This window comes from Chlorocebus sabaeus, chromosome 20 (genome assembly GCF_047675955.1).
Source record: "Chlorocebus sabaeus isolate Y175 chromosome 20, mChlSab1.0.hap1, whole genome shotgun sequence".
Classification (NCBI taxonomy): domain Eukaryota; kingdom Metazoa; phylum Chordata; class Mammalia; order Primates; family Cercopithecidae; genus Chlorocebus; species Chlorocebus sabaeus.
In genome coordinates, this window is record NC_132923.1 from 127,221,577 (window position 1) to 127,248,082 (window position 26,506).

Sequence of the window (26,506 nt, forward strand, 5' to 3'; positions counted from 1 at the left end):
CCCCAACCCAAGTCCCCCACTGAAGAGGAAAGAGAAAGTGGATGAGAGCCCCCTTAGCAGGACCCTGCCCTACCTGGAGGGCCCAAGCTGCCCAGGCAAACGAATACAAACAGCCAGCAAGCATCATTCAAAGGCTGTATCGTTTTTGGTTTCCTTTTTTGCTTTTGTAAAGAAAAATAAGGTTATGTTTTCTGTTTGAAACAAAACATAACACCCCCTCCCGCCGGGCCTGTCCCCTGGCTCTGGGGGATGCTGGGACCACAGGTCTGGGCAGGAGAGGCCAGGCTGTCTGGCTGAGAGGAGGGGGCACCCTCAGAGCCAGAGAGGAAGGGCATTTGGGAATGGAGTTTGGTTTTGTTAAGCAAAAAACAAAACACCTCGACACACACGCCCACTATACAAAAATGGGGACCGTGAGGCGCTGCCTCTGAGTTGGAACCATTGCGGGCAGCTGGACTCAAAGGTCCTGACGCTGTCCTGGGGCCCCTGTCCCCCATGTTTCAGGGGTAGGCAGGGCAGGAGGCAGCATCCACAGCTCTCAGGATAGGAGTCAGGGGAGAGGAGGGTGATGTCAGAGTAAGCTCCTTCCCCACGTTAAAAAAAAGTATTAAAAAAGCACCCAAAGCTTAAAAAAATGAATCCTCCATGGCAGGGAGAGTTGGGGGCATCCTGCTTACTAGCAAAATGCCTGACCTGGCAAAATGTGTAGAAAAATAAAATTAAACTTTATCCCTGAATGGCAGAGTGAAGACCCTTCCTCCCGCCCCACAGTGAGTCTCAGAATCCACTGAGGCAGCTGATTCTTCTCCAACTGGCAAAAGCACACGACCAGCAGACACGCGCTGCCCCAGGCCCGTGTCCGAGGCCCAGGGCAGGACGGCAGGGGGGCTCTGAAAGCCACGGGCGCACAGTCCCTCCTCTCTGCCTCACAGCATCGGGAGGGCCCCTCCTCAGCGCCAGGAAGGAGCCCCAGCAGGGGAGTGGGCAGGAGAACCAGGGGAAGATGGGACTCTCCGGGGCTGAAGGGAGGCAGGTGCCCAGTAGGGTGAGCGAAGGGGTGCAGTCTCATCTGAGATCTGAAGGCCCCCGTCAGCCTGCCCTGCAGTTCCATGCGCAGCTGAAGGACCAGACGTGCAGCCCTGGAAACACAGGGCGAGGCGGGCCAGGACTCTCTGCGTTCTCAGGGTAATGGGACTGCTTCCTGGAAGGTCAACAGAGGTCACAAAGTGGGGGGCATCTGGCAGGGGCGGGTGGAGCAGGGGCTTGTGCTGGGCATTTGGCTGCTCAGACCTGGGAGCTCTGAGGATCCCGGGCACCCTTCTGCCCACTAAACAGGAAGGGGAAAGATAGGGCCGATGACAAGGACCATGCTTCCCTCTCCCCCAGGGGGCCTTCAGCTTAGTGGGGCTCTGAGGTCGCCCCAGGTGGGACACGGGAGTACAGTACAAAGATGTGACCACGCCTGTGGGCATGGGGCCGGAAGGCAGGCCGGGCAGCTCCTGCTGCAGTTACAGTAGTACTGGCGTCCCTGCCAGGCAGGGCTGAACGGTGTGGGGCACCCCAGGGTCATGCAGCCCCGTGGGGCTCCCTGGCTTCGGGATCAGAGTGTCAGCACCAAACACAGCCGATGTCAGCCAAGGAGGTGGGCGGCAGAGAGTGTGATCCCAGACACACACTCAGCCCTGCAGTCCGTTAGGTGAGGAGGGGCAGGTGTCCTGAGGACAGTCACAGTCCAGTGAGGTCAAGGCCCTAGAGATGAGGGCAGAGGCGGCAGCCCCTCCAGGGAGGGTCCTGAGGCCGGCAGTGGTGAAGCAGCAGGCACCGGGTTGCTCCCCTCCGAGGGGCTCCAATAGTGGGTCAGCGCAGGCTCTGGTACAGAAACGCCGAGGTGAAGAGGGCATTGGCGGCTAAGCTCACGGCCAGGAGGCCCCGGACCAGGGAGGGGCCGAAACGACCTGCAAAGCGGAGAGACCCCGTCAAAACGTGTGTGTGGGTGAGGTCGCTGTGCAGCTGAACAGCCCCCCAGAGCATGCAGTTTGTGGGGAGCTCAAGGCTCTGCCCAGGGTGCTCCCCGAGGCTGGCGAGGCTCACCCCCAATTCTCTTGGCCAAAGGCTTCCCTAGCAGGAAAGATCTCCCATCCCTGCCTCCCTGAAGGCACAGCTTTTCCTAACCCTGAGCCACCAGGAAGGCCGTGGGCTGGGCTGTCATGAGCTGGGGCCTGGGCGATGAGGCAGTGACCACAACGGCCACTTTACAGATGAGGACATGGGGGCTGGGGACAGGAGCACCCCGTCCAGGCCTCCGAGGGAATAAGCAGCCAACTCAGGTCCGCCTGCCGCAGCCTGCGTCCTCACCAAGGCCCCCAAGCTGCCGGGCCACCCTCCAGCCTGGGGCAGCACTGGCTTCGAGAGTCAGTGCCAAATGGTCTGCCCAGGAAAAGCCCTGCTTGCTGATCCATCCGTCTCCCTCAATACACACCTCCTCCCCACCCGGGGAGTGACGACGTGGACCGATGACCTGGTCTCTTGCCCCTGAGCCCGGGGTCAGTGAGCAGAGAACCTGGGATCTGAGCCAGGCAGCTCGGCACCTGGTGCAGGCTGCAGCCACAGCGTGATGTGGTCCCGGCGTGCCCAGGCTCTCCGGGCACTTCCAGCCAGGATGGCAGCCACGGGCCACAGGTGCCTACTGAGCACTTGAAATATGGCTAGTGCAGCTCAGGAACAATATTTCAAACTTGATTTAATTTTAATTCAGTTAATTTAAATAGCTGCCCGGGGCCAGAAGCCACTGGAATAGTGCAGATCCGGGCCCAGATCCCGACGGTGGGAGTGCCGTCTACTGAGTCCCTGATCTTGGATTCAGAGGCGCTGGGTGGGTTACTCGTTGGCCACTCAGGGACTGCAATGTCCTGGAAGATTCTGTCAGCGCTCTGGACCCACCAGGGGGAGATGGTGGCTTTGGATGCGTGCCTGCCCCCCTCCCCTCCCACACCTCAGGGTGCTGACCTCTCCAAGTGGCAGCCTCCTCCGAGCAGCCCCTGGTGGTGGTGTCTACCACACAGGTGGATGACTGGGAAGAGTCGTCCTCTTTCTTGATGGAGTGGTTGCTGCAGGCACTGCCTCTTTCCAGCTTGGATCTGAGGTCTGCAAAGAGAAGGGTGTGCATCTCAGTGGCGCTCACGGCTCCCCCCAGGGACAGACGTGGGGCAGCTGCACTTCCACTCTAAGGACAGTTGTCAGAAGTAGTGAGCCAGCCTGTCCCAAGCCACTCATCCACCCTGGACAGTGGGGGGCCAGGTCCTTGCTCCACTGTCGTGCCACCTCTGTCTGCCAGTATTCAGGGCCAAGGTGACCAGATCTCTGACATTGTAAGAGACACAGGAAATCTAAACATTCGAGGCTGGGTACAGTGGCCCACGCCTGTGATCCCAGCACTTTGGGAAGCCAAGGTGGGTGGGTCACTTGAGGCCAGGAGTTCAAGACCAGCCTGGGAAACATGGTGAAATCCCATCTCTACTAAAAAGACAAAAATGAGCTGGGCATGGTGGTGCGCACCTGTAGTCCCAGCTACTTGGGAGGCTGAGGTAGGAGAATCTCTTGAACCCTGGAGGAGGAGGTTGCAGTGAGCCAAGATCACGCCACTGCACTCCAGCCTGGGTGACAGAGTGAGACTCCATCTCAAAAAAAAAAAAAAAAAAAAAAGGAAATCTACAAATTCATGTGAAAGTTGTAGGTTTTGAAGGTTGGGGGCTAACTTTAACAATTTTAAATGCTTTGCAGTACAGCACCATTTGAGTGAAACTATCTGTGACCACACGCACCTGGCAATGCGTGATGTATTTTCGATCAGTTCCAAGGAACAGAAGACCCTGAAGGTCAACTGCAAAAGGAGAAACTGAAATCAGCCAGTAGAGGGCAATGTCCCAGAGGGTTCAAGTCATGAGAGCCACAATGGGGTGCCTAGAGCTCCAGGGCAGGAAGGCACACACTGGAGTCAAAGCAAGGATGAGCCCCCCACCACTGCACAGCCAGGCCTCTTGGCAGCAGAGGCCCTCCCGCAGCCCCTCGGGGCGCTCAGAAGGCCGTACCTAGGGCGTGCTTCATGTCCTGCAGGGGCGGCTTCCGGGGAACCTTGGGCGGCTCCATGGTGAAGAGGCTGCCGTTGTGAGGCGAGTGCTCATCTGAGCTGCTAGGCGTGGTGGCGGCCTCTCCAGGGGGTGATGGGAACAGCAGCAGCTTCTGTCCCTTCAGGTTGAGCCGGGCAGGGCTGATGAGGGGCCTGCGGTGGCGCAGAGAGCCGGAGCTGGAGGCCACCGAGCCAGCCACGGAGGGCGCTGGGGAAGGGAGTGGGGAGGAGGGGCAGCTCCCCGACAGCAGAGAAAAGTAATCTGGAGGGAGGGAGGAAGATGATGTGAACGTGGGCTCTTGTCACCGCAACGCTACGATGCACTATTTCATTTCTGGGAGCTTTCTTCTATTAACCCGGGAAGAAAGGAAAGGTGCAGAGACTGGGGGCAGGGGGAAGTCCTGCTGCACAGCTGAGGGAGGAGGGGGCTGCCCGCTACCAGGCACCTGAGGGAGGGGAGAGATCCTGGAGCCTCAGCCACAACCTCTTGCCCTTGATTGCCATCCAAAGCCCCGGGCACCATCAGCTGAGAGCAAGGCCAGGTAGCGGCAAACCCTGGAGGCACAAGGCCAGCTCACCCAAGGCCCTGCTGCCAGCCGGCACCTGGTGCACCAGCTCCAGCCATGACCGCCGCTGAGGACGGCAGAGCAGCATGGTACCATCTGATCCTAGCGACGGCCATTCCCATGGCACGCAGGTGGAAACTGAGGCACAGGAGTGTGGGTCACTTGCCCAGGGCTGAGATGTGAACGCACCCCTGAGGCCTGTCTGACCCCAAAGCTCACACAAACCACTGTGCTCTGGAAGGCCTGGGCCTCACACTGCCCTGTCCCCCCTCAGCTCTCCGTCCTCCTCACCTGAAACGGGAAACTCCCCAGATCGAGACATCTGAGACGGTGGGCGGCTACCGCTGAACAGATAGCCTGAGTCTGGAGACAGAGAGAAGCAGACAACACGTCAGGCCTGTGGACTACGGGCAGAGGCCCCCACAAAGGTTCTGTTGAAATCCCAATCCAGCCTTTGCTCTTTACAAATGTGCTTTCATGAAAACACAGGTGCTCCCGGATCCCTTGGACTGCCATCTGAGGGGTGCTGGGCACATTCCCTTTTTGCAGATAAAGAAACCGAGGCTCTGGCTGGGCATGGTGGCTCATGCCTGTAATCCTAGCACTTTGGGAGGCTGAGGCGGGCAGATCACGAGGTCAGGAGATCGAGACCATCCTGGTTAATATGGTGAAAGCCTATCTCTACTGAAAATACAAAAAAATTAGCCGGGTGTGGTGGCGGGGTGCCTGTAATCCCAGCTACCCAGGAGGCTGAGGCAGGAGAATCACTTGAACCCAGGAGGCGGAGGTTGCAGTGAGCCGAGATGGCGCTACTGCACTCCAGCCTGGGCGACAGAGCGAGACTCCGTATCACACACACACACACACACAAACCGAGGCTCATGGCTCATGGCAGGTGGTGAGAAGAGTCAGCACCAGGCATATTTTTGTCCACTCCTCAATCCATGCTCTTCTTCCCACACAAGGGCCAGCTTTTCCAGCCATCTAGTCCCACTTTCTCCACTAATCACAGGCTCTGACTGCCTGCGCTCTCGAACCCAGGTAGCACCGACCACGCTGCCTTTTCCTAAATCAGGTGCACGCGCCCCAAGGGCAGGGGCCCCAATTCCAAGTGGCTGGCTGAGAGCTGAATGTGGGACCCAGGGACTGCCTGCCTTGTGTCCTGTTGCCACCTGCAGGCTCTGAAGGGTCTGTTGCAGCACGCAGATAACCCTCCCCTCACCAGGCCAGGGGATAGGCTGGATAAGGGTGGTCACAAGAGCCCAGCACGCCAACCAGGGTCCTTCTGGAACCCATTCTATGGATGCTGGGAGAAGCCGTTTTCCTGTTGGGCATGCGCTGCAGGACACAGGGATGAGGCGTGCGGCAGAGGAGCAGACTGAGGACAGACAGGGAGACAGCAAGCTGGATTCTGGACACGGCGCCTGAGCGCGTTCCAGCGGGTCTCTGAAGACGTGAGCCAAAGCCCTGCAGGAACTCCTTCCCCCGACCCACCCTCTGGCGATGGAGACCAGGTTCCTCCCCCCAACCACCCTGGCAATGGAGACTGGGGTCCCATCTGTCACCGGACACTCCAAGACAAGCTTGCGCCCCACAGACCTCTGCTGCCACCTCAGACAGGCTGCTACTGTGTCCCTGCCTTCAGCCTCAACAGGCAGATTGCCTGCTCTTCTCTATCCGCGGGAGGCCCTGCCTCAGAGGCCTGAACTGGCCCTGGGATTGCCACGCTTCCCTCTCAAGGGGCTTGACACAGCAGTCCCTGAGCTCCACCGCCTCGGCCAGTGTGCACAGTTTACTCGGAGTGCTCAGGCCCAGGGCAGGGCTGCTCCTGGCACCTCCCACCCCAAGTTCCATTCAAGTGCCACCAGGCTGGGGCGCCCTGAAAACGGGGGTATCTCTGCTTAGGGGAAAAGCAAAAGCATCCTAATATAAACCTCGGCGTGTGCGCAAAATGGCCTGCCCTTTAACCGCACGAGAGGAGAGGGCCTTGGCTGTTATCAGCATCTCCTCCCCTAGAATAACTGCAGTGGCCCCATTTGCTGAGGGGCATGTTGCAATTTTAGAGGAAAAGATTAGGGTACAGCACGGCGCACACATTTACCCAAGGTCATGTCACCAGAGCTGGGACTAAGGGGCCATGCTGGGGTTCCCAGATGATGTGGCAATTCTGGGCACTTTATTTTTATTTTTTTGACAGGGTCTTGCTCTGTTGCCCATGGTGGAGAGCAGTGGTGTGATCATAGCTCACTGCGGCTACCAACTCCTGGGTTCAAGTGATCCTCCCACCTCAGCCTAAATAGCTGGCACTACAGGCGCACGACATCATGCCCAGTTAATTAAAACACCTTTTTTGTAGAGACAGCGTCTCCCTATGTTGCCCAGGCTGGTCTTGAACTCCCAGCCTCAAGCCATCCTCCCACCTTGGCCTCCCAAAGTGCTGGGATTAAAGGCATGAGCCACCTATTCCTAGCTAGCTCCATTTCTTTGAGGGGAAACTGAGGCTCAAAGCTCCATTCTGCCTGTCTCTGTAGCAGGAACACTAGCCACTCCCGGCCCTCCCTACACTATGTGCCCACCCACAGTTCCGTCCCAGCTGCCCCCAGCCCTGTCTGCCAATGCCTGGGCACCCCTTACCTGCTCGAGTCAGAGAGGGTATGGTTCCCAGAGAGAGAGCCCGGCTGAGGCGGCCGGGCAATGAGGAGGGTGAGGCCCGTCGAGGAGACTGGAAGAGCTGCTGGTTGGCAAGGGGCAGGAAGCTGGGCGGGCTGGGGATGAACAGAGACGCTGGAGAGCCTCCGACACTCGGGTGAGGGATGGCCAGGCTGGGGCTGGTGGGGAAGAGGCCGGCAGAGTCTCCTGGGAAGAACCTGCAAGGGCCCGTCAGGCACGGGACAAGAAGAGAGTCAGTGGGAGGTTCTGGAGGCAGCCTTTCTGTGGGTCCCACCCCTCTCCCACGGTGCAAGGTGGGGGCCTCAGTTGGGGTCCCAGAGAAGGCGTGCGTTAGTTAAAGCAGAAAAGCAATCCGACCGCATTCACGCCATTAGGAGCGGGTGGCTGGGAGGTGCCAGCAAGACCCGGCCCTCCCCGCATGCCCCCTCCTACCCCTCGACTCACAGCAAACTATCTCCACTACAAGTCTCGGTATTAAAGTGACACTGTCACCCTTGCCAACCTCATGCCAACCCTTTCGCCTTGAAGCAAAAATGCCCAGCCCCGTGCCAGGCACTCAATGAACGTTAATGGACTTGGACTCCTTGCCACTTCTTGTTCTGTGTCGAGCCTCCCCACAGAGCGGCCAGGCTCAGGGACACCCTGGCTCATCTCCCAGACGGGCCTGGATCACAGGAGGTCAGGCCCCAGCACGGCTCTGGGCACCCTCTGTTTCCAGGCATGATTCCTGGAAATTCTCCCACAGCTCTGCCCTTAGGAGGCTGCCTCCTGCTCTCTGGCCTTGCACTCTGGAAACTCCTCTGAAGCTCCTGGTAGAGCAGAACTGGGGGGCAGCCAGGCCTTGGAATCCCCTGGAAGAGGCTCTCACAGGAAAACGCCAAAACCGAACTTACAAGAGACCCGTCAACGACCGCAAGGCTGCCTGAAAGACGGAAGGTGACAGTGTCTCTTTAACTCGAGATGGTACAAATCACACAGCAGGACCCGATGGCCCCACGCCAGAACATCAACCATGCTTCTGATTAAGGCACCCAATTACAGAGGGAAGAGAGGGACAGAGGCAGTTAATACATTAGTCCACCGTCTGGACGGAGCTCCGGGGGTCCAGCCTTACCTCGGTGCCAAGGGACAAAGGAGCCCAGCGGACAACGTGCTGGTGAGCGCCCGCTGGCCCAGGCTCTGCAGGAGCCGGGAGCTGGCTAAGGGACCTGTGCCCATCACGACTGAATGCTCGGGGATTGCTAGCCAAGCCGCACGCCACCAACCTCCCAGCTACTTTCCCTCTAAAAAAGTTTTATAAGGAAAGTGTGAGGCCAGCTGTTGACTTCCCCGAGAATCATGTAACCTTTCTAATGCCTTCCAAGGTACCAGGAGGTCACCGGGACTTCGGAACCAAAGGCGAGACCATGTTTGGGGAATTGGGCATCAAGGCAGCTGAGCTCGGGACCCTGGGGAAGGGCCTGGACAGCAGGACTGGACACACCCTTGCTCTGCCCACTGACCTGTGCTTCCCAGGCCCAATGCCCGCTGCTTTGCCCTCAAGACTCCAGGGAAGGCTCCACCTCTACACAGAAGATGAGATTTTGTGTTGTCATGTTAGAACTGTGATTCCATTTGGCAGGACAGCGCAGCGACTTCAGGGAATGACCCTGAGGGCACCCTCAGGCAGGGGCAGTGAAGGTGTGGCTGGGACCTTAGGGCATGACCCTCCATGGGAGGGAGCTTGTGGGGCAGGGCTCTGGCCTCGAGCAGCGCCCCCAGCAGATGGCAGCAGGGCTCCACGCTGGGTTTCCTGTGCCCACCCTGCCCGGCAGCACAGATATAGCCAAGAGTCAGCCAAGGGTGACCAGGTCTCCCATTGACCTGCGAGTACCATTGGGGGACGCATGAAAGGAGGGTCCTAGTGTGTTGTGAGTATGAGGTGGTCGGCTGGGCCGCGCAGCTCCTGGCCCTGAGGGGTCGCCTCCAGCAGGAGCGGTTGGGTCTTGCCAGTGCATCCCCAGTCTTCCCAGCTCCTGCTCACACCACCCGGGGCTGCCTCAGTGCTCAAAAGCTGAATCTCCTGGCTACTTGGCACAGGTGCTGTTGTTCCCAGTTTGGTGCCACTGAAGATGGTGCTGTGGGGAGTTCCTTGGCAGTTTGACCCCCTCACTGTGATATGTGGGAACATCACTCAACCAGCAAGACCTCGTAAATCGCTCACAGGGCTGGGCATGAGGGGCTGGGCTCTGTACGGGGGCCGCAGCGAACCTCCCCCAGCTAAAGGAGCCCAATCTGTTGGACCCTGGAGAACTCCAAAGGTGCTGACATTTCCTTTGGTGAGAGGCCCCCCGACTGCCCTGTGCCCTCAAACCATGTCTCAGAGAGGGATTAAGAGGCCAGGATCAGGCCTGGATGCTGGCTCTGGGGAGTGTCAGAGAGGGATTAAGAGGCCAGGATCAGGCCTGGATGCTGGCTCTGGGGAGTGCTGGCGTGAATACACTCATCTGATAACAAGGGGAGATGTCTGGTCTTCTCCGACCCAATCCCAGCCCACGTCAGGAGTGGAAGGAGAGAGACCACGTTTTAAGCAGCAGTTTATTGAGATGGAAAACATATGATCGAGCAAAGGCGAGCGAGGTGAGCCGGGCCCCCTAAGCCAGCTGGTGTCATTGTCACTGACTCCCAAACCTGACTCCTGTGGACATGTCTGTACCCCAAACGCAGCTGCCCACCCCAGCCCTGGCACAGAGCCCTTCTGAAAGAAAGAAAAGAAGAAAGACGCGGCACCTGACGCCAGCGGGTAAAAGCAGGGCCCCAGAGGCATTTATTGAAAACACAGCATCCAAAACACGACATCTATAGGCCAGGCGCAATGGTTACAGTGATGAGAGGGTCACTAGACAATTATCCACAATTCTACGACACGAGACAGAGACTCGGCAACAGTCACAGACAGAAAGGTCACAGGTTCCTTCCTGGGCAGGGCAGGGCGGGGCGCGGCAGGTGCGGCGTGGAGGCTGCGTCCTGGTGGTTTGCTCCCAGGCAAGGGGTACAGGGAGTCTGCTTGGCCTGGGTGGGGACCCCAAGTCTGAGAGTGAGGATGGCCAAATCTACCTCGCTTATGTCTCAGAGACGGTCACCCGTTACCGGGATGACCCCACCTGGACCCTGGAAGGTCTGATGGCCGTCCCACGTCCCCTGTGAGGAGGAGTTCCCTGGCAGGGGTGACATTCCCAGTCAACAAGCCACAACACAGTGATGCCTGCACTCCCTCGGTTGTTGCCACAACACTCGAAAGTGCTGGAATTTTCTCCACATAGTGAAACTTTAAGGGATAGACAGGTAATTTAGAAAGTCACACAAAACTCTAAAAAAGGCAGGAATCCTCACTGCTGAGAGCTACCTCCTGAGATGGTGTTCCGGACCCCGGCAGAGGGCAGGAGCGACATCAGTCGGCAGGAGGATCCTGGCCAGTGTGAGGGCTGGCTCTGGTTATTATAAATAATCTAATTTAAATACACACATACACACAGATGTCCTGCTTCTACCCAATGCCAAGAAAAGCAGAAATTAGCATCACACTGTCAACACTTCCTCGAGAACTGAAGATTTGAGACGCAAGCAACAGCATGGCCAGCCGACAGGACGCTGTCTCGTCCTGGCTCCGCCGCGTCCTTCTCTCAGACGGGCTCTTTGTGGGGTGGGGGCGGCGTGAGTGGACAGGCAGGTGGTTCCCTGCCCCTCAGGCAGACACCACTGGGGGCCACTTCGGCTCACCCAGCCCCACTCCGCACTGCAGAACCAGTGGGAAGTGTGGCCCCATCCACATCTTTTCAGAGCGGTTTTCTCACCTCACACTCCACACAGAACAAGCTGAGCCCAGTAATGCTGAGGCCTTGTCTGAAGCCCCACAGGTCATCGGGCACAGAGGCCACAGAAGCCCCTGAGGGTCTCCCGACGCATCTGGGCTCCTCACTCGTGAAGCTGGGTGAGGTGTGAGTTGCTACCCAATCACTGAGGTAGGGCAGCCTCCAGGACCCCCAGGCGTGGCGGATTCACAGCAGTGAGGCCTGGCACGCGCCCCCCACTCCCATCCCAGCAGACCAGCTGGCAGGTGTAACCCTCATGCACCTGTGATCTGCTCTTGCCTCCCCGGGTTCCAACACACAGGAGAGAGGAGCTGGCACACCCTGGCCACATCTGGAAGGTGAGCTCGTGCTCAGAGTGGCGAGTGGCAGGACATGCGGGCCCCGAGGGAGTGGGCAGCCAGAGGGAACATGCCTGGCGGGGGATGGCCTCAGGCCACTCTTGACTGGGACCCCTGGATGAAGCCCCCAGGCCGGGAACTTCCTCTGCACGTGGCAGCCCCTCGACTTCCAGAGCGTGTCCTCATGAGCCACCTCATGTGATCCCCACATCCACTAAGGCTGGCACCCAAGGGCTCTGGAGAGGGGTCCCTCTCATTTCATAGATGGTAAACTGAGGCTGGGAACAGCAGGGACCTGGCCAGGCCCTGCTACTGAGCAGCAGGTCTGTGGGCTGCCCCCTCACCTAAGTCGGAGGGCAGAGTGAGGCTGGGTCATGGCGAGCAGGTGCCTCGGCAGCATCCAAGAGCCACTGCCAGGGCCTGGGGAAGCTCGTGACAGGCCAGGGAGGGGGAGGATGACAACAACCTGATGTCACTGAAGGCCTGCATACCCTGGGTCCCTTACCCTTGGAAAAGCTCAGATTCCCCAAGGTCAACACAGGCTCCTATGCCCATCTCAGGCAGGGTCTCACTCCCCAAACTCATGGCGAAGGCCAGGCTGGGCCCAAGAACTGCACTCTCCACTCCCAGGGACTTGGGGGGGTCTCGGAGCAAGAGGCTGAGCAGCAGACACAGAGCAGCAGCCTTGCCTCCTTGACGGCTCCACCATCTCCTGCAGGGCTGGTCCAGCCACAAGCAGGACCAAGGGGACAGACCGCAGGTGCTCCTCAGGGGCCAGGTGGGGGCTCTGCGTTGCCCCAGCCTCACTCTGTTGCATGGTTAGGGCATGCCAGGGGCCCAGCCTGCAGCCACTGTCATCACCCCTGTGCAGGGGCTCAGACAGGACCAGGCTCCTCACCCAACAGTGTCAGAGCCAGGAAACGGCATTGTGAGATGGGGGTGCCTGCAGCTACCAGGAGGAAGCCACGGGTCAGAGCCTGTGTGGGTGCTGCCCACGTTCCAGTCACCAGGCCAGTGAAAGGGCCATTGGCCAGAGAGGTGGCAGCAGTGGTGAGTGGCTACAGGGCACTCGGGGATGGCTGGTGGTGCCAGAAAGGAAAAGGCAGGGCAGACTGACTCTTCGAGGCAGTGGAGGGACTGGGCCAGGACCTGGGGCTGTAGGGTGGGGGTGGGAGGGCGTGAGCAGGTGAAAAGAGGCAGGACAGAGAGGGGCCTGTTTCGGACCGGGCAAAGCCTGGGCCTGAGCATCGCGTGTCCTCCCCCCGCAGTCACGGCTGCTTCTCTGACCTTCGGGGCCGGAACCTCCGTGGGCCCGTTGCCTTCCTTGTGGCCACAGCCGCTGTGAAGCCAACCAGGCAGCACAAAGATGTGGTGCTGAACTTGAGCGTGTCCAGCCAGCTGGGCAGGGCGGCCTGCAGGTGCTGCTCAGCCAGGTGCAGCCCCAGCAGCAGGGCCCACAGGCAGGTGCAGAAGGCGTCGATCCTCCGGAGCCTGAAAGGGAAAGCAGTGGGGTCACCCCAGGGGAGGACAAGACCTCCTGGGTCCACGCCTTCCTTCCTGCCTCCTCTGTCTATCCCTGGCCCTGCTCAGAGAGTCCAGAGCCAGGAGTGAGCGCGGGCTCAGAACCCCTCACACTCACACGCTGCCCGGCTCCGAGCAGGTGGCTCACTGTTTCTCCTTGGCCTCTAAGTTCCAGCCTGTAACAGGGCTAAGGAAAATTCCTCTGAGTCGGTGAGGAGGGGCAACAGGGACACGGCACTCACAGGACACGCTTCCACTCAGGGAACTCCAGAGCCTCCCACGTAAGCCCCACAACCCAGGAGGCAGGTGGTTATCATTATCCTGACTTAACAGAGCCCGAGGAGGAGAGACGAGGCGACTGGGCCCAGCTCACAGTGGGTGTGCAGAGGGCTGGCTCAGAGGGCGTCTGCTGTGCCGCCTCAACTCACCTATGACTCCCAGTCCCTGGGCTTGTACCAGCGACATAGTGGAGTTCAGCCTAGGGCTGTGCACCCAATGGGGTCTCTTGGCCCCCACCCTAGACAGTAATCCAGCACACAGTCCCCCGCCTGTCAACTCCCAGCCCCATGCACACCTGATGCGGCCAGCCAGCAGCATTGCCAGCAAGCAGGTGAGCAGGCCCAGTGCCACGACGCCCGTCTGGTGGCTCTGTCCGAAGGCCCAGGCCTCCCACAGCTTCTCCGCCATGTGCTCGGGGAGCAGGCCCAGCAGCTGCCGCCAGCCCTCGGCCCCAGGGGCAGTGCCATTGTCAGGTGTGGCTGAGCCATTGCCACCAGGTGGCAGGGCCAGGGGCACAGTGGTGCCCGGGGCGAAGGGGTCGCTGGCCCCATACAGTGTGGTGGTCAGTAGGAAGGCGCAGGCCAGGAAGGCGAGGGCACGGAGCAGGATGACCTGGACCGGGGACTTCACGGTGGAGGAGCAGAAGCTCTGCAGAGGAGGAAGAGAGGCAGGTTAGTGAGATGGCCAGGGAGCCACCCCCAGCCATCACTGGTGTCACTCTTTGAGGGGTTCCAGCCAGACCCACGTTCCTACACATCCTGGGCTTGGTTCAAAAACTCACCACTGAGTTCCACTGGCCTGCCTCCCTTCTGGGTGGGGAGGAGCGCTGCTCTACCACACTCTCCTTTTAAAGAAATCTTTCCATATTGTACAGACCTTATTTTGGCTCACTGCAACCTCTTCCTCCCAGGTTCAAGCGATTCTCCTGCCCCAGTCTCCCCAGTAGATGGGATTACAGGTGCCCACCACCACACCCAGCTAATTTTTGTATTCTGTTTTGTAGAGACGGGGTTTTACCACGTTGGCCAGGCTGGTCTTGAACTCCTGACCACGGGTGATCCACCAGCCTTGGCCTCCCGAAGTGGTGGGATTACAGGCATGAGTCACCACGCCTGGCCAAGTTGAGCCCCTTTACTTTGGGGAAGCAACATGCCCATGGGGCCACCTCCCCACCCTGCTCCCCAGTCCCCTGCATGTCGTTAGCCAGGGTGATGTCCCGGGACAGCGACTGGTATCACCATGCGTCTGTTATGCACGTATCTGAGCATGGGTTTTGGGGTGGCCCCGCTGTTTCTCAGCACTTTCCTGGCATTTGCATTCGTCTTCCTCGCAGCCTTGGTGGTGCACTCCAAAGTCCTGGACCCGTTTACAGCTGTGGAAACCACACTCAGGGAGGCCGAGAAACTGCACAGGGCCACGTATAAAGCCCATACCTGGTATGCAGTGGCTCCAGGATTTAAGCCCAGGACCATCTGGCTAAAACTAATTTTTATCATAGTACTCAGTTGATAGAATATTCTGGTTGTTTTAAAAAATCAGATATGGAGGTTAGGTAGTAAAATCTACCCCACAAAGAAACTCCTATCCACCCCTTTGTGTCCCTAGATGTGACCTGGGTCTGATTGGTATATGGTTTCCAGTCTGCAGCTGGGACACAGCAATGCCACCTCTGCCCTGCCACATGTCCGCACAGCAGCGCACCAGGTGGACCCTGTCCTGGAGCTTTTGGTTCTCATTCTCACTACCTTGTTCCTGGTCTGAATAACTTACTACTGTACTTTTAAGGTTAACTTTTGCCACAGTTATCTGTCCATTTATGTCAGTTCCAATTAAAACCACAATGGGGCCGGGCGTGCCCAGCACTTTGGGAGGCTGAGACGGGCGGATCACGAGGTCAGATTGAGACCATCCTGGTTAACACGGTGAAACCCCATCTCTACTAAAAATACAAAAAAAATTAGCTGGATGTGGTGGGAGGCACCTGTAGTCCCAGCTACTCGGGAGGCTGAGGAAGGAGAATGGTGTGAACCCAGGAGGCGGAGCTTGCAGCGAGCCGACATCGCATCACTACACTCCAGCCTGGGGGACAGAGAAACTCCATCCCAAAAAACATAAAAAAATAAAAATAAAGAAAATCACAATAGGAATTTTTGGTGAGAACTTGACAAAAGGATGGAAACAGTTATTTAGAGGCTGAGTGTGGTGGCTCACGCCTGTAATCCCAGTACTTTGGGAGGCCAAGGCTGGTGGATCATTTGATGTCAGGAGTTCAAGACCAGCCTGAGCAATATGATGAAACCCCATCTCTACTAAAATACAAGTATTAGTCAGCTGTGGTGATGCATGCCTGTAATCCTAGCTACTCAGGAGGCTGAGGCAGGAGAATCGCTTGAACCCGGGAGGAGGAGGTTGCAGTGAGCCAGGATCACGCCACTGCACTCCAGCCTGGATGCCAGTGCAAAACTGTGTCTCAAAAAAAAGAAAAAAAATTAAAAATAAATAAAAGGCTGGGTGTGGTGGCTCAGGTCTGTAATCCCAGCACTTCAGGAGGCCGAGGTAGGAGGATCACCTGAGGTCAGGAGTTCAAGACCAGTCTGGCCAATATGGTGAAACCCCATCTCTACAAAAACACAAAAATTACCTGGGCATGATAGCAGTTGCCTGTAATCCCAGCTACTTGGGAAGCTGAGATGGGAGAATCGCTTGAACCCAGGAGGCAAGGTTGTAGTGAGCCGAGATTGTGCCACTGCACTCCAGTCCGGGTGATAGAATGAGACTCTGTTTTAAAAAAAAAAAAAAAAAAAAGGCCAGGTGCAGTGGCTCACATCTGTAATCCCAGCACCCTGGGAGGCCAAGGCAGGTGGATCACCAGAGGTTGGGAGTTCGAGACCAGCCTGACCAACATGGAGAAACCCCGTTTCTACTAAAAATACAAAATTAGCCAGACGTGGTGGTGCGTGCCTGTGATCCCAGCAAAACTTTATCTCAAAAATAAAATAAAATAAAATAAAAATAAGTAAAAATAAAGCGGCTCAGCTCTGAAGAGCTACCCTTCGGTCACTGGGGCCCAGTCTCCTGGGAGGGTTTCCTGAACAAACTCAACGCCCCCACCCCTGCCCTGTGGATGCTGCCTCTCACCTGTGCGTGGGTCTGGTCGGCCTCCCGGCGCTTGAACTGGTGGCTGAGCAGCAGGGCGCGCAGCTGGCGGTTCTGGTGCTTGATGTAGTACTCCACGGCTGCTTGGCATGGCCGGCACAGCTTGTACATCTGCTCCAGGTGATGCCGGTACACCTCGACCTCCTCGTCATACCTGCCCTGCGGGGTGGGGAGAATAGGCTCGGCGTCTGCAGGGGTGGCTGAGCTGCCTCCGTCTTACAGGTCAGACGTGGAATCAGATCCTGACCTGCCACTTACTAGTGGATGATCGGGGCAAGTCGACCCCACTCTGAACCTGCTTCCCCTCTGCCCAACAGGACAAATGCCCACTGTGTATAGCCATGTGGGCTACCGGGAGTGAGAGCCAATCTAGGGCAGGGCCCACAAGTGATGGGGACACTAACAAGGTTCTGTTGCTCCAGGGATGCACCTGCAGGCCAGGAGCTCAGGGTCTGCTCCCCAGATGCAGAGTTCCAAGAAGGTGGGTGAACATGGGGGAAAGGTGGCTGCGGGCTGACACTGCCTGGACTGAGGCAGATGGACGACCCAGACTGTGGTGCCTGCCCTTCCCCTTGAATGCTAGAGAACCCCTGGCCAGGGCTGTCTCTTTGTGGCAGCTGAAGGTTTCTTTCGGCTTCTGGAATAGCCCAGAAGACAAGTCCCCTCCTCCCATCCCTCAGATGTGCAGCACTGCGACTCTCCCTCCCTGTTTCTGAGGGAGCAAATATTTTGGCCTGCAGGGCCGGGAGGGTCAGGAGTGTGATCCCTTGCTGGGACCAAGCATGCTGAAAAGCTGCCTGGCTGCCAAGTCACGCCTGCCTTCCCCTTCCCGCAGGTTCCCCATCCCTGCCTTGGCCTGAGTTCACCTCTGTTCTCCTTCCCTCCCAGACTGGACCCCAGGAAAGCCAGTGTCTCTGGGCCCCAGCTGGGACCTGCCTCTTGAGGTGACAGGACCCCCTGGGCTGGCCGAGGGCAGGAAGGAGCAGCCGGTAAGCAAGACTCCTGGACTCCATGGAGGGCACAGGCGAGGTGAGGCTCCCGGCTCAGCCCAGCTCCTAATGCCAAGCCTCTCAGCAATGTCTAGCTTCCTCCTCCTCCCAGAAGCCAGTGGCATCCTCCACCAACCCCACAGCAGACTGCCAGGGCTACCAGCAGGCAAGGCTGATTCAGAGAAACAGGACAGAGTGGGTTCAAAAGAGCCCCACCTGGAGCCCAAGGTCCCTTCCTCCCTCTGCCCAGGGACAAATTCCTCTGGACTGGCAGGTGCTGAGGTTTCCACGGCGTTCCTAGGCCTGGAACCCAGAGAGCAGTGACTGTAAGACACGGGGAGAAGCAGCTCAGCTCCAACGGGGGATGGAAGAACTAACACATCCTGGAATGTGCTGGCAGCGGCCAGGATGAGGGGCCCCTTTGGGCACTCTGGACAGAAAAGCCACTGTCTAGCAGAGCAGGGGCCAGAGGCCCAGAGCCAGCACCCTGCACATGCCTCTCACCCCGCTGCTCTAAGCACCCCCAGCCCCAGCCAGGGCCCCTCCCCTCCCAACCCGGCCTCACCTCCTCGCGGGGAGCAAAGGCAGCCAGCTGCTTGATCTTGGTGGTCTGGTGGTGGTTGCACCTCTTGCACAGCAGGACTTGGCTGCTCACCCACTGCTGCGGCTGCGAGGGGTCGCGCAGGCTGGGCGCGCTGCTCACCACGTGGTTCAGGTGCTCCATGTACTGGGCGGGGATCGGCTTGTTGTAGTCACCATTCTGCGGGATAGAGGTGGGACTTGAGGTCAGTGGGGAGCCCCTTCCCAATGGGTAGGCAGGCCTTCCCAGCCGGCTCAGGCTTGGTGATATCCCTGGGGGCCTGCTCCAGGCAAGTGACAGTAGATTTCAAACATCTCCATTCTTTTTTATTTTTTTGCACACAACAGCAGCTGCTTTTCTTCTCAAGACATCTCCATGGAACCCAAAGGCCACCTAGCCCGAGCACAGAGCAGGGCCTGCAGCCTGCCGCCCACCCACACATCTCTAGCCAGCATCTGTCCTCAGAGCCCCACCCTCTCGGAACTCAGTCTGCAAACCCTGGTCTAGTCCAGGGGACGGCACACTATGACCCGTGGAGGAGCTGCCTATTTCTGCAGTCAAGTTTTATTGGAACACCGGCAGGCTAAGTCACTCTTGTATTATCTACAGTGGCTCAGCAGGGTTAGCAGTTGTGACAGAGACCAAATGGCTTCCAAAGCTGAAAATACTATCTGGCCCTTTGCAGAAAAGGTTTGCTAGCCCCGATATAGTACAGAGAATGAGACGCAGAGCCAGAAAGACCTGGGTGTGAACCCGAAATCTGCCACTTTTAGTGGTATAACCTTGGACAAATTGCCATGTCTCCCTGCGCCGGGTTCCTCAAGTGAGGGGACAGCACCAGGGCAGTGGTGAGAATTGAGTGAGACAATGTACATGACACACTACGCTCAGGGCCTGGAGAGGACAGGGTGTGGGGCCCACTAGCCCCAGGGCAGGGCAGGGACACCAGGTGGTCTCAAGGTACAATCTCAGGATCCCCACCCCCACGAGCCCGCCCACCCGCCTGCCTGTGACCCACACCTCCTGGAAGCCGTTGTACTGCTCGCAGTGGGGACAGTCCCAGCAGTTGCGGTTCCCATAGGGCACCAGCGTATCCTGGTTGCAGAACCAGCAGTTGACCATCGTGTGCGTTGGCTTCATCCTGTGGACCAAGGAAAGAGCGGGTCGGCCTGGAAGACCCCAGCACCTGCTGGAGAGGGATCTCCATGCCCTGCCCCAGGGCCACCAGGGAAAAGGTGCTGGGAGTGGGATCTGGGGACGCAAAGCTGGACATGCTCGCCCCAGGCTGACAGAAGGAACAAGGGCTCTGAAGGAGAGGAACGCAGACTGGGTGCAGCTGCGTCCACCCAGGAGGACCAGACAGTGAGGCCACGGCCAACCTGGGCTTCTCAGTCTTCAAGGGGAGGAGGCCAGCTGGGGCCTCACCAGATCCCTAGGCTCCAGTGCAGCCACATGGGGACCCCGGGCCACCAGCTCCTGGTGACCTGGGGCTCACATGGAGGGCAACAGGAGCCAGGGCTGGCCAAACCACAGGGCTGACTGGGACCAGGTTCTAGGACCACCCCTCCCCTACGAAGTCCTCAATCCTGGGCTGCAGAAAGGGTGCGCCCCAGGGATATTCCAGATTGAAAGGGGCCTCCTGTGCTCTAGAGAGAGAGAGTCCCAGGATGTGAGAGCCAAGGAGGCTGAGGGGAGGGAGCAAGTGACAGCTGCCCAGCCTGGGGCCAACCCTCTCTAGTGGAGGGGACAGTGGCCCTTGCTGGCTACACGTGTGGTGACAGGTGGGGCCTCGGGATAATCCCAGCTCAGACACTGTGGGATCTATGCTCTGGGCCCCCCTCTACCCTCCTCATTGGCTGTGGGACACTGGGGGCCTGGGGAGGGGTAGGGAGAGAGACCGCCACTGCCCAACAAACCCCCCCCAGTTCCAGGAATCCAGAAACAATGTGGGTGACAGGCAGCAGCTGTGGGAGCCCTGGGGCCCCAGCTTTGCTGCTCCGACTCCCACCTCTCCCCTATGGGCCACCTCCAGCTCAAGGACGCCGCCTGGGCCCCTGCCAAAGTGGGCAGCCACTTCCTGCACAGATGGCCCCCCTTGTCCACAGGACCAGAGAGCATGGCCCTCTGGCCTTTCATCCTGAGGTACTGCTCAGAGAAAGGAGGACGGAGCCCCGGGAAGTTCCTGTGCTCTCAGCCTCAGTGTCCACATCACCCTGGCTTCTGCATGCTGCAAGGATGCAGTGACACAAGACAGAAAGGTGTTGTGCTCAGCAAAGTGCCAGCTCTGCCCCTAACCCATCGGGCTGGCCAGAGGCCGGAGGCTGGGCCCTGGGAAGCAGGGCTCCCGCTTCTGACACCACTGCTGCTGCCCAGCCCTCCCCTCCACCCGCTTCTGACCAGGGGCAGATGAAGGGAGATCTCTGATCACCTGTCAGTTGGGGACAAAAGCATCTCCCCCACAAGGGACTGCTTGTGGGATGCACTTAACAGTGCCTGGCCTAGAGTACGTACCCAAAAAAGCCAAGTTACACTGAGGGTGGGGAGGCTTGGGAGAGAAGGGGAGATGGGACCAGGCCCTGAGGGGAAGGCCCGGGGCCCACAGGGGCAGCTGGGATCTCCCTCAGCAGCCTCGGTCCACACCCTTCTCACTCCACACCCCCTGCCCCAGCACAGGCCCGAGCCCTCACAGAGGACAAGGACCGCTACATCTTGTCAACAGCACGAAGACAGTGGGCTAGGCCTGTGGACCAGCGACAAAATGGAGCCAGCCAGCTAGGCAGGCAGCACGGCAACAGGCATAGCCTCGGAGAGCAGCTCTGCCTTCTAGGGCCGCCGTCTCATCCCTCACCTGTCAAAGGGGGCTGCTGAGCATCCCTGCCTCAGGAGAGGCCACTGTGAGGATCCTCAAGGAGAATGCAGAGAGGCGCTCAGTGCTCGGCATTAGGACAGCGCCACCGGGTGCCAACTACACAAATAGCCAGGGCAGGAGGCTCGCTCTGGGGCGTGTGGAGACCTGCTCTGCCCGCATCTAGCACTCCCGGGCAACTAAGCACGTGGCTTTCTCTGTGCTAATTACTACCTGTTTTACAGGCTTCTTTGTAACTGTGCACAGGGGCGTATCCTGATGGGTGATGACCTGCTTGTGTGACCCCCTACCCCAGAGCCCCGTGCCGGGACAAGGCACTGCACCCAACTACCTTTGGGTGATGGGCTTCCTGTCCCCATGGAGGGCCCCTCGGCTCTCTTACCCTGTTTGAAAAGGAAGGTCAACCCTTGAGCCTGCCTGGGGGACCAATGACAGCTGAGCAGGGGCTGTGGCTTCTGTCCAGGGCGCCTGCCATGAAGCCCCGCCCACCCCAGGAAGTCATGTTTCCATTCTGAATCTCCAGCTCTGTTGCTAGGGAAATGGCTCCACTGATCTAGAATGAGCCGGCCTGGAAGGGGACGGGGGAGGCAAGGGATTAGCCCTTGTCCCTGGGGCCAGCAGCTCTAACTCCGGTCACTCTCAGCCCTGGGTAATCCCTGCCAGAGTTGAGGGTGGGCTCTCTCATGGCCAGAGCAGCTGCCACCCACTGTGGCCAGGCGGGCCCTACCTGCTAGGGGGTCCTTTCCCACAGTGCCTTTGGGGGCAAGCCCTGAAAAGTCCCGAGAGGCAGGTAGGCCAGGGAGCGATGGGGAGCTGGGCATGAACTACAGGTCCCCCAGGCGCCAGCGCGGCGGCGTCAGACACATGACCTCATGCGAAACACTGTCCACAGCTTGGAGAAGGTCCCCACACAGGTGGGGGCAGTCCTGGCCCCTGGCCTATGCGTGCCTCTGCCCGGCCTGTTGAAGCAGCATCTGGGCCGATCTCTTCTGAGCCAGCCTAGACTGGACCCTGTTTTTGCTCTGGGAGACGCCCCCAAGTTTCCCTGATAAACCCCTCAGCTCACTTCTCTTCTGTAAGCTAACAACCTCCATCCTTGACTCTGGGACAAACCACAGTTGGTGTACAAGGTTTGAGGTGACATGACAGAATGTCCCTGCAACACAAGCAAGAGGGGAGCTCGGGCCTGGAGGGGCTGCCCCTGCCCATAACGGTCCCAGCTCTGGGGGGACAGCAGCTGGCCCTATAGCTCCCATTGGATGGGTGGACACGAGGGCCTGGAGGCCACTCACCCAGCTCCTGCTAGCTCGATGCTGAGCCCCTGGGAAGCCTGAGGAAGCCTGGAGGGAGATGGGTCCCTCAGAAAAAGCTAGGGCAGCTGCACGCTCTGTACCTGCCCCGTCCACAAGCCCAACATACACCCTGAGGGAAAACAAGACGGGCACGTGTCCTTAATGATGACACCACTCCAGAGCCCTGAGCACGGACATGTACTAAAACAAAGCTCCTGCGGGACGCCTCACTATTCCCTGCAGGTGGGAGGGGCTCTGTTCTAGGTGTGAGCCCAGCACTGGGTCCTCAGCCTAGGAATGTGCCAGGGAGGGGGCACCTGCTAGAGGCGGCACTGGATGGGGCTTGGTCCCTGCCCCGGGGAGCTCAGTGGCCGTAGTAGGCTGGCCATCTCCCAGAGTCTCTGCCCAGCCCTGGGATATCACCACCTCCTCAGACAGGGGCCTAGTACATTGCTCAGGACCTTGGACACTACGTGCTGGCCCCAGCGGGGGGTTGGAAAGACTGTAAGAGTCAGGTTCCCTCAGGGGACCAGGGAGCCAGAGGCCAGCCTCCCAAGCAGCTCCTTGCCTGCACTTCCTGCTTAGGTGGGCAACACTGTGTGTCACTGAACCAGAGGGACCAGAGAAGAGGCCTCCTGGGCTTCAGCGACAGCAGCATCAAAATGCAACTCAGAACTTAGCACTGCCCATCTCCAAGCAAAACAGACTTGAATCCACAGCAGTAACTCCACCACCAGGATGGAAAACACCCCAATCCACCATTCTAGGGTCAGACCCCAGCCTGGTGCGGGCGGAACATCCCATCAGTTAAGCAAGAACCACGCTAGGCTGGCGGAGATGCAAACATGAGCAAGACAAGAACGACGACCTCCCAGGGCAGCTGGTGACAGATGCCACAGGACAGAGGCCAATAAGCGGGGCATCTGCGGTCGCCCTGAAACACAGCTGTGCTCACCAGCAGGGCAGATGGCAGAGGGAGGGGACCACCCAGTGTGTGCCCAGGGTGCAGCGGTTGCTCAGGGAGAGCGCGCAGCAGCAGGACAGTGAGTGGGAGGGGTGAGCCTGGAAACGGGAGGGGTACAGGGGACTCTGACTTCCAGAATGAGGCTCTGCCACGTTCCTCTGGGAGGCTGCATCCTCTTTGTCCCCAAACACTAGAACGGAGACAATCCCAGTAAACATCAACAAAGCCCCGGAGGCGGGACGGTGGTGTGTGCAGGGATGTGCTGGCAGAGCACGGATCCTGGGCATCGTTTGAAGAGGGCTGAGGACAGGCGCCCGAGCAGCAGCGTCCAGGGCACAGGGAGGCCTAAAAGTCACAGCCTTCCCAATGGCCCAGACACAGGGAAGTGAAATTGGGGCATCTGTGCTGACCATGGTGGCTTCCCATGGGTGCAGAGAAGCAGCCAAGGGGCTCCGTGAGCACCTGGAGGTTGAAGCTAGGCTGACAGCTGAAGTTCTGGTGCGAGGCAGGGGCGTGCCATTTAACAGCCGGGTAATGTGGGGCAGGTAGCCCAACTTCCCCAAGCTCTGGTTTCCTCATCTGTAAAATGGGAGAACAGTACGGCCCGCCCTGGCGGTTTCATGAGGAGACAATGTGCTGTGCTTCCAGCCGTCAGCCGCTCCCATCAGTAACAATCATGGGAGCAAGAAGACTCCATGCGTGGGGAAGCCAGGACAGGCCCTGACTGAGGCTGTGGGAGGACTCAGTCCTTCAGAGAAGCAGCCTCCTTCCCAGGTGCCTCGGCCAGTCCTAAAGCACAAGGTGGGGCTGACCTGCCCGCTCCCTCTACATCTTCCTCTCTGCCATCTCTATGCTGAGCCTGCAAACACCCACCCAGCCAAGTCACCTTCCAGAAACAGCTCTCCTTACATGCCCTCCCGAGGGTCATTCAAAACCCACACTGCAGCCAGAGTCAATGTTTGGTTCCTCGCTGTCACAGCACTCTCCTTCTCGGAGGAAGGCTCAACTTCTTGCTAGGTTGGTCTGGCTTCTGAATCGTGACAATGGCCAATTTATGACCTCCAGGTGAAACCCAGTGCTCTGTGAGGACATCTGAAAGCATCCTGGGAAAGGCTGGCCCTTCTCGGCCCAATCAACAGCAAGGGTCCCAATGCCACACCATGACCCACTGGTGTCGTCAGGGGCGTGAAAGGACTTCCAGGCACCCTCCTAGTTCCCCTGGCACCAGCTAGCCCAATACCTCTTCAAGGCCCCAGACTCTTGTTTCAGGAGATGGAGCGCTGTGGCCAGCAGGGCAGGAAGGGGAGACAGGACCCCTGAGGACGGCCGCAGTGTGCAGCACAGTGAGCCACCCAGTCCAAGTCCAGCCTCCATAATTACAACAGAGGCGCTGTGTGGCTGGGAGACTATCCCCTTGCCCAGGCTCTGATCCTTGGGGCAACACCTCTCATCCTGGCTTAGCTGAGAGGCAGCCTCGTCCAGGAAGAACACCGGGTGCTGGACCAGCTCAGCTGGCAACATGCTCTGGGAATCTAAGCAAATCACCTGAGGTCTCTGGACCTCAGTCCCCTGGGTATAAAACCACTGGCTTGGACAAGCTGGTCCTGCAGATGCCCGGCTTCCAGAATCCAGCAGAAACTGACATGGAGAGACGTGGGTTGTCAGGGACCCCTGGGCTGGGGTCACTCAGTCCCCAGCTACCGTCCTTAGTCACATCTGGCTGATCCTCCAGACACAGCTGATGTCCCTCCCATCCCTTCCTCCTCTGGGAAGCCTCTGCGACTCAACTCCTGTACTTCTTTTTCCCTGTTTTCCCCCTGGAGGAGAGAAGCAGCACCGGTATGGGTTAAGGAAGAACACACAGACCAGCCAGACGGTCAGGGTTCAAACCTCAGCTCTGCCACTTGCTGCTGAGTGGGCAAGTCCCTTCTCCCCTTTTACTTAAGGGTGTGAGCTCCCTGCATCCCTTGCTGAATGCTGCAAACCCATCCACTCTTTCTAGGATGTTCTCACAACCCCAATTTCCCCCCTGCTCTCTGGAAAGGTGGATCAGGTGGAGAAACAGTAAGCTACCTGCGAGGCTCTGCTGAAGCAAGAGGCCACTAAGCTTTTATGCCTGGCGATGGAGACCGATGAGAGGCCGGATCTGAACACGGGAGCCCACATGGCCCGTGAGTGGGGCAGGGATGAGGGTGGCCCGGCCCGTCATGAACTGTTTTGAGGCATCTCAGGCCTTGCCCACCTCTGGGAGGCAGCCCATTCTAGGGATTTGCCCTACAGGCTCCATGGGCTCAAACCATGATTCCTCTCGTTAACAGCAATTTACTCAGCCTCCCTGTCCCTCAGCTGCTCTAGTGGAAGCAGGGGCTGTGGCTCTGAAACGCGCGGATGCGAGGCGTGTAGAAAAACACCTGGGACGTCACATGCCCAGTGGCAAGCGCCAGCCGCGATCGCCAGCATCGCTGTACACCGGGGCCCAGCACCGGGCTGAGGGCAGGGGCGGCCCGCGCGCACCGGCTCCAGCCCCGCGTGGCTCGCGGAGGAAGTTTGTGGGCCCCGCGCCGCGCTCCCGCCCGCACCCCACGTTCCCGGAGTCCCCACCGCCCCCCCCGACTCCGCAGCCGCTTCCCGACTGCAGTCCCAACCCGGTTTCGGGGGGCGGCGGCGCGCGCTGGGGGGTCTCCACGCGCCCGCGGGCAGGCCGGGTCCCGGCCAAGGAGGGCAGCGGGCCAAGGCGGCGCGGAGGCGGGCAGCGGGCCGGGACGGCGCGGGGGCGGGCCCGGCGGGCGGCGCCGAGGGCCGCGTGGGGCCAAGCCGTGCACTCACCTCCGTGCGATCCGGTAGAGCAGCACGCCGGCCGCGGCGCACGCCGTGACCCCCAGGCCGCCGGCCAGGCCGGCCGTGGGGCACCGGGCGAGCAGCGCGCTCACTCCCTCCATGGCTCTCCGCGTGGAGGGACGGCAGGCCGGCAGGCCGGCAGGCTGGCACGCGGGCAGGAGGCGGCAACGCCGGGGCCGTGGGCCGCAGGCGGGACGCGGGGAGGCGGCGCGCGCCACCTCGCGCCGTGACCTTCGCCGCTTTGTAGCGGGCGCGGGCCCGCCCCCTGACTCGGCGCGCTCCCGTCGCGCAGCCAATCGGGACGCGGGGCGAGCCCGGGTGGGCGGGGCGGCGGCGGAAGCGACAGCGCCGGCCCGGGAGCGCCCCCACGTGGCCGGAGGTGGAAGGCGGTGCGGGGAGGGCGGGGCACGGAGCCCGGTGGGAAAGCCCCGCCCCCTGCCTCCCGCGCCCGCCGCCAGGCCGGGAGGTCT

At 59.4% G+C, this 26,506-nt stretch overlaps 1 protein-coding gene across 1 annotated transcript; it reads right to left on the minus strand.

The window, feature by feature from the left end:
* Window positions 1–121: 121 nt before the first annotated feature.
* Window positions 122–26,291, minus strand: TMEM201 (transmembrane protein 201). The gene is made up of 11 exons (XM_007980643.3): window positions 26,025–26,291; window positions 19,097–19,217; window positions 18,062–18,256; window positions 16,490–16,666; window positions 13,647–13,999; window positions 12,839–13,042; window positions 7,327–7,559; window positions 4,984–5,055; window positions 4,089–4,388; window positions 3,007–3,144; window positions 122–1,955 (listed from the first exon to the last, which is right to left on the minus strand). The coding sequence occupies exons 1-11, from the start codon at window positions 26,135–26,137 to the stop codon at window positions 1,858–1,860; spliced, it is 2,004 nt and encodes a 667-aa protein (XP_007978834.1). The 5' UTR covers window positions 26,138–26,291; the 3' UTR covers window positions 122–1,857.
* Window positions 26,292–26,506: the final 215 nt, after the last annotated feature.

Bases quoted from the DNA above. Each gene is read 5' to 3' on its own strand.
- TMEM201 (XM_007980643.3), bottom strand. From the start codon at position 26,137: ATGGAGGGAGTGAGCGCGCTGCTCGCCCGGTGCCCCACGGCCGGCCTG. The intron at 18,257-19,096 runs GTGTGGGTCACA...TCTATCCCGCAG, and splicing joins AGTACAACGGCTTCCAGGAG to AATGGTGACTACAACAAGCC. The intron at 13,043-13,646 runs GTGTGCATGGGG...TTTCCCTTTCAG, and splicing joins CTGCTGGCTGGCCGCATCAG to GCTCCGGAGGATCGACGCCT.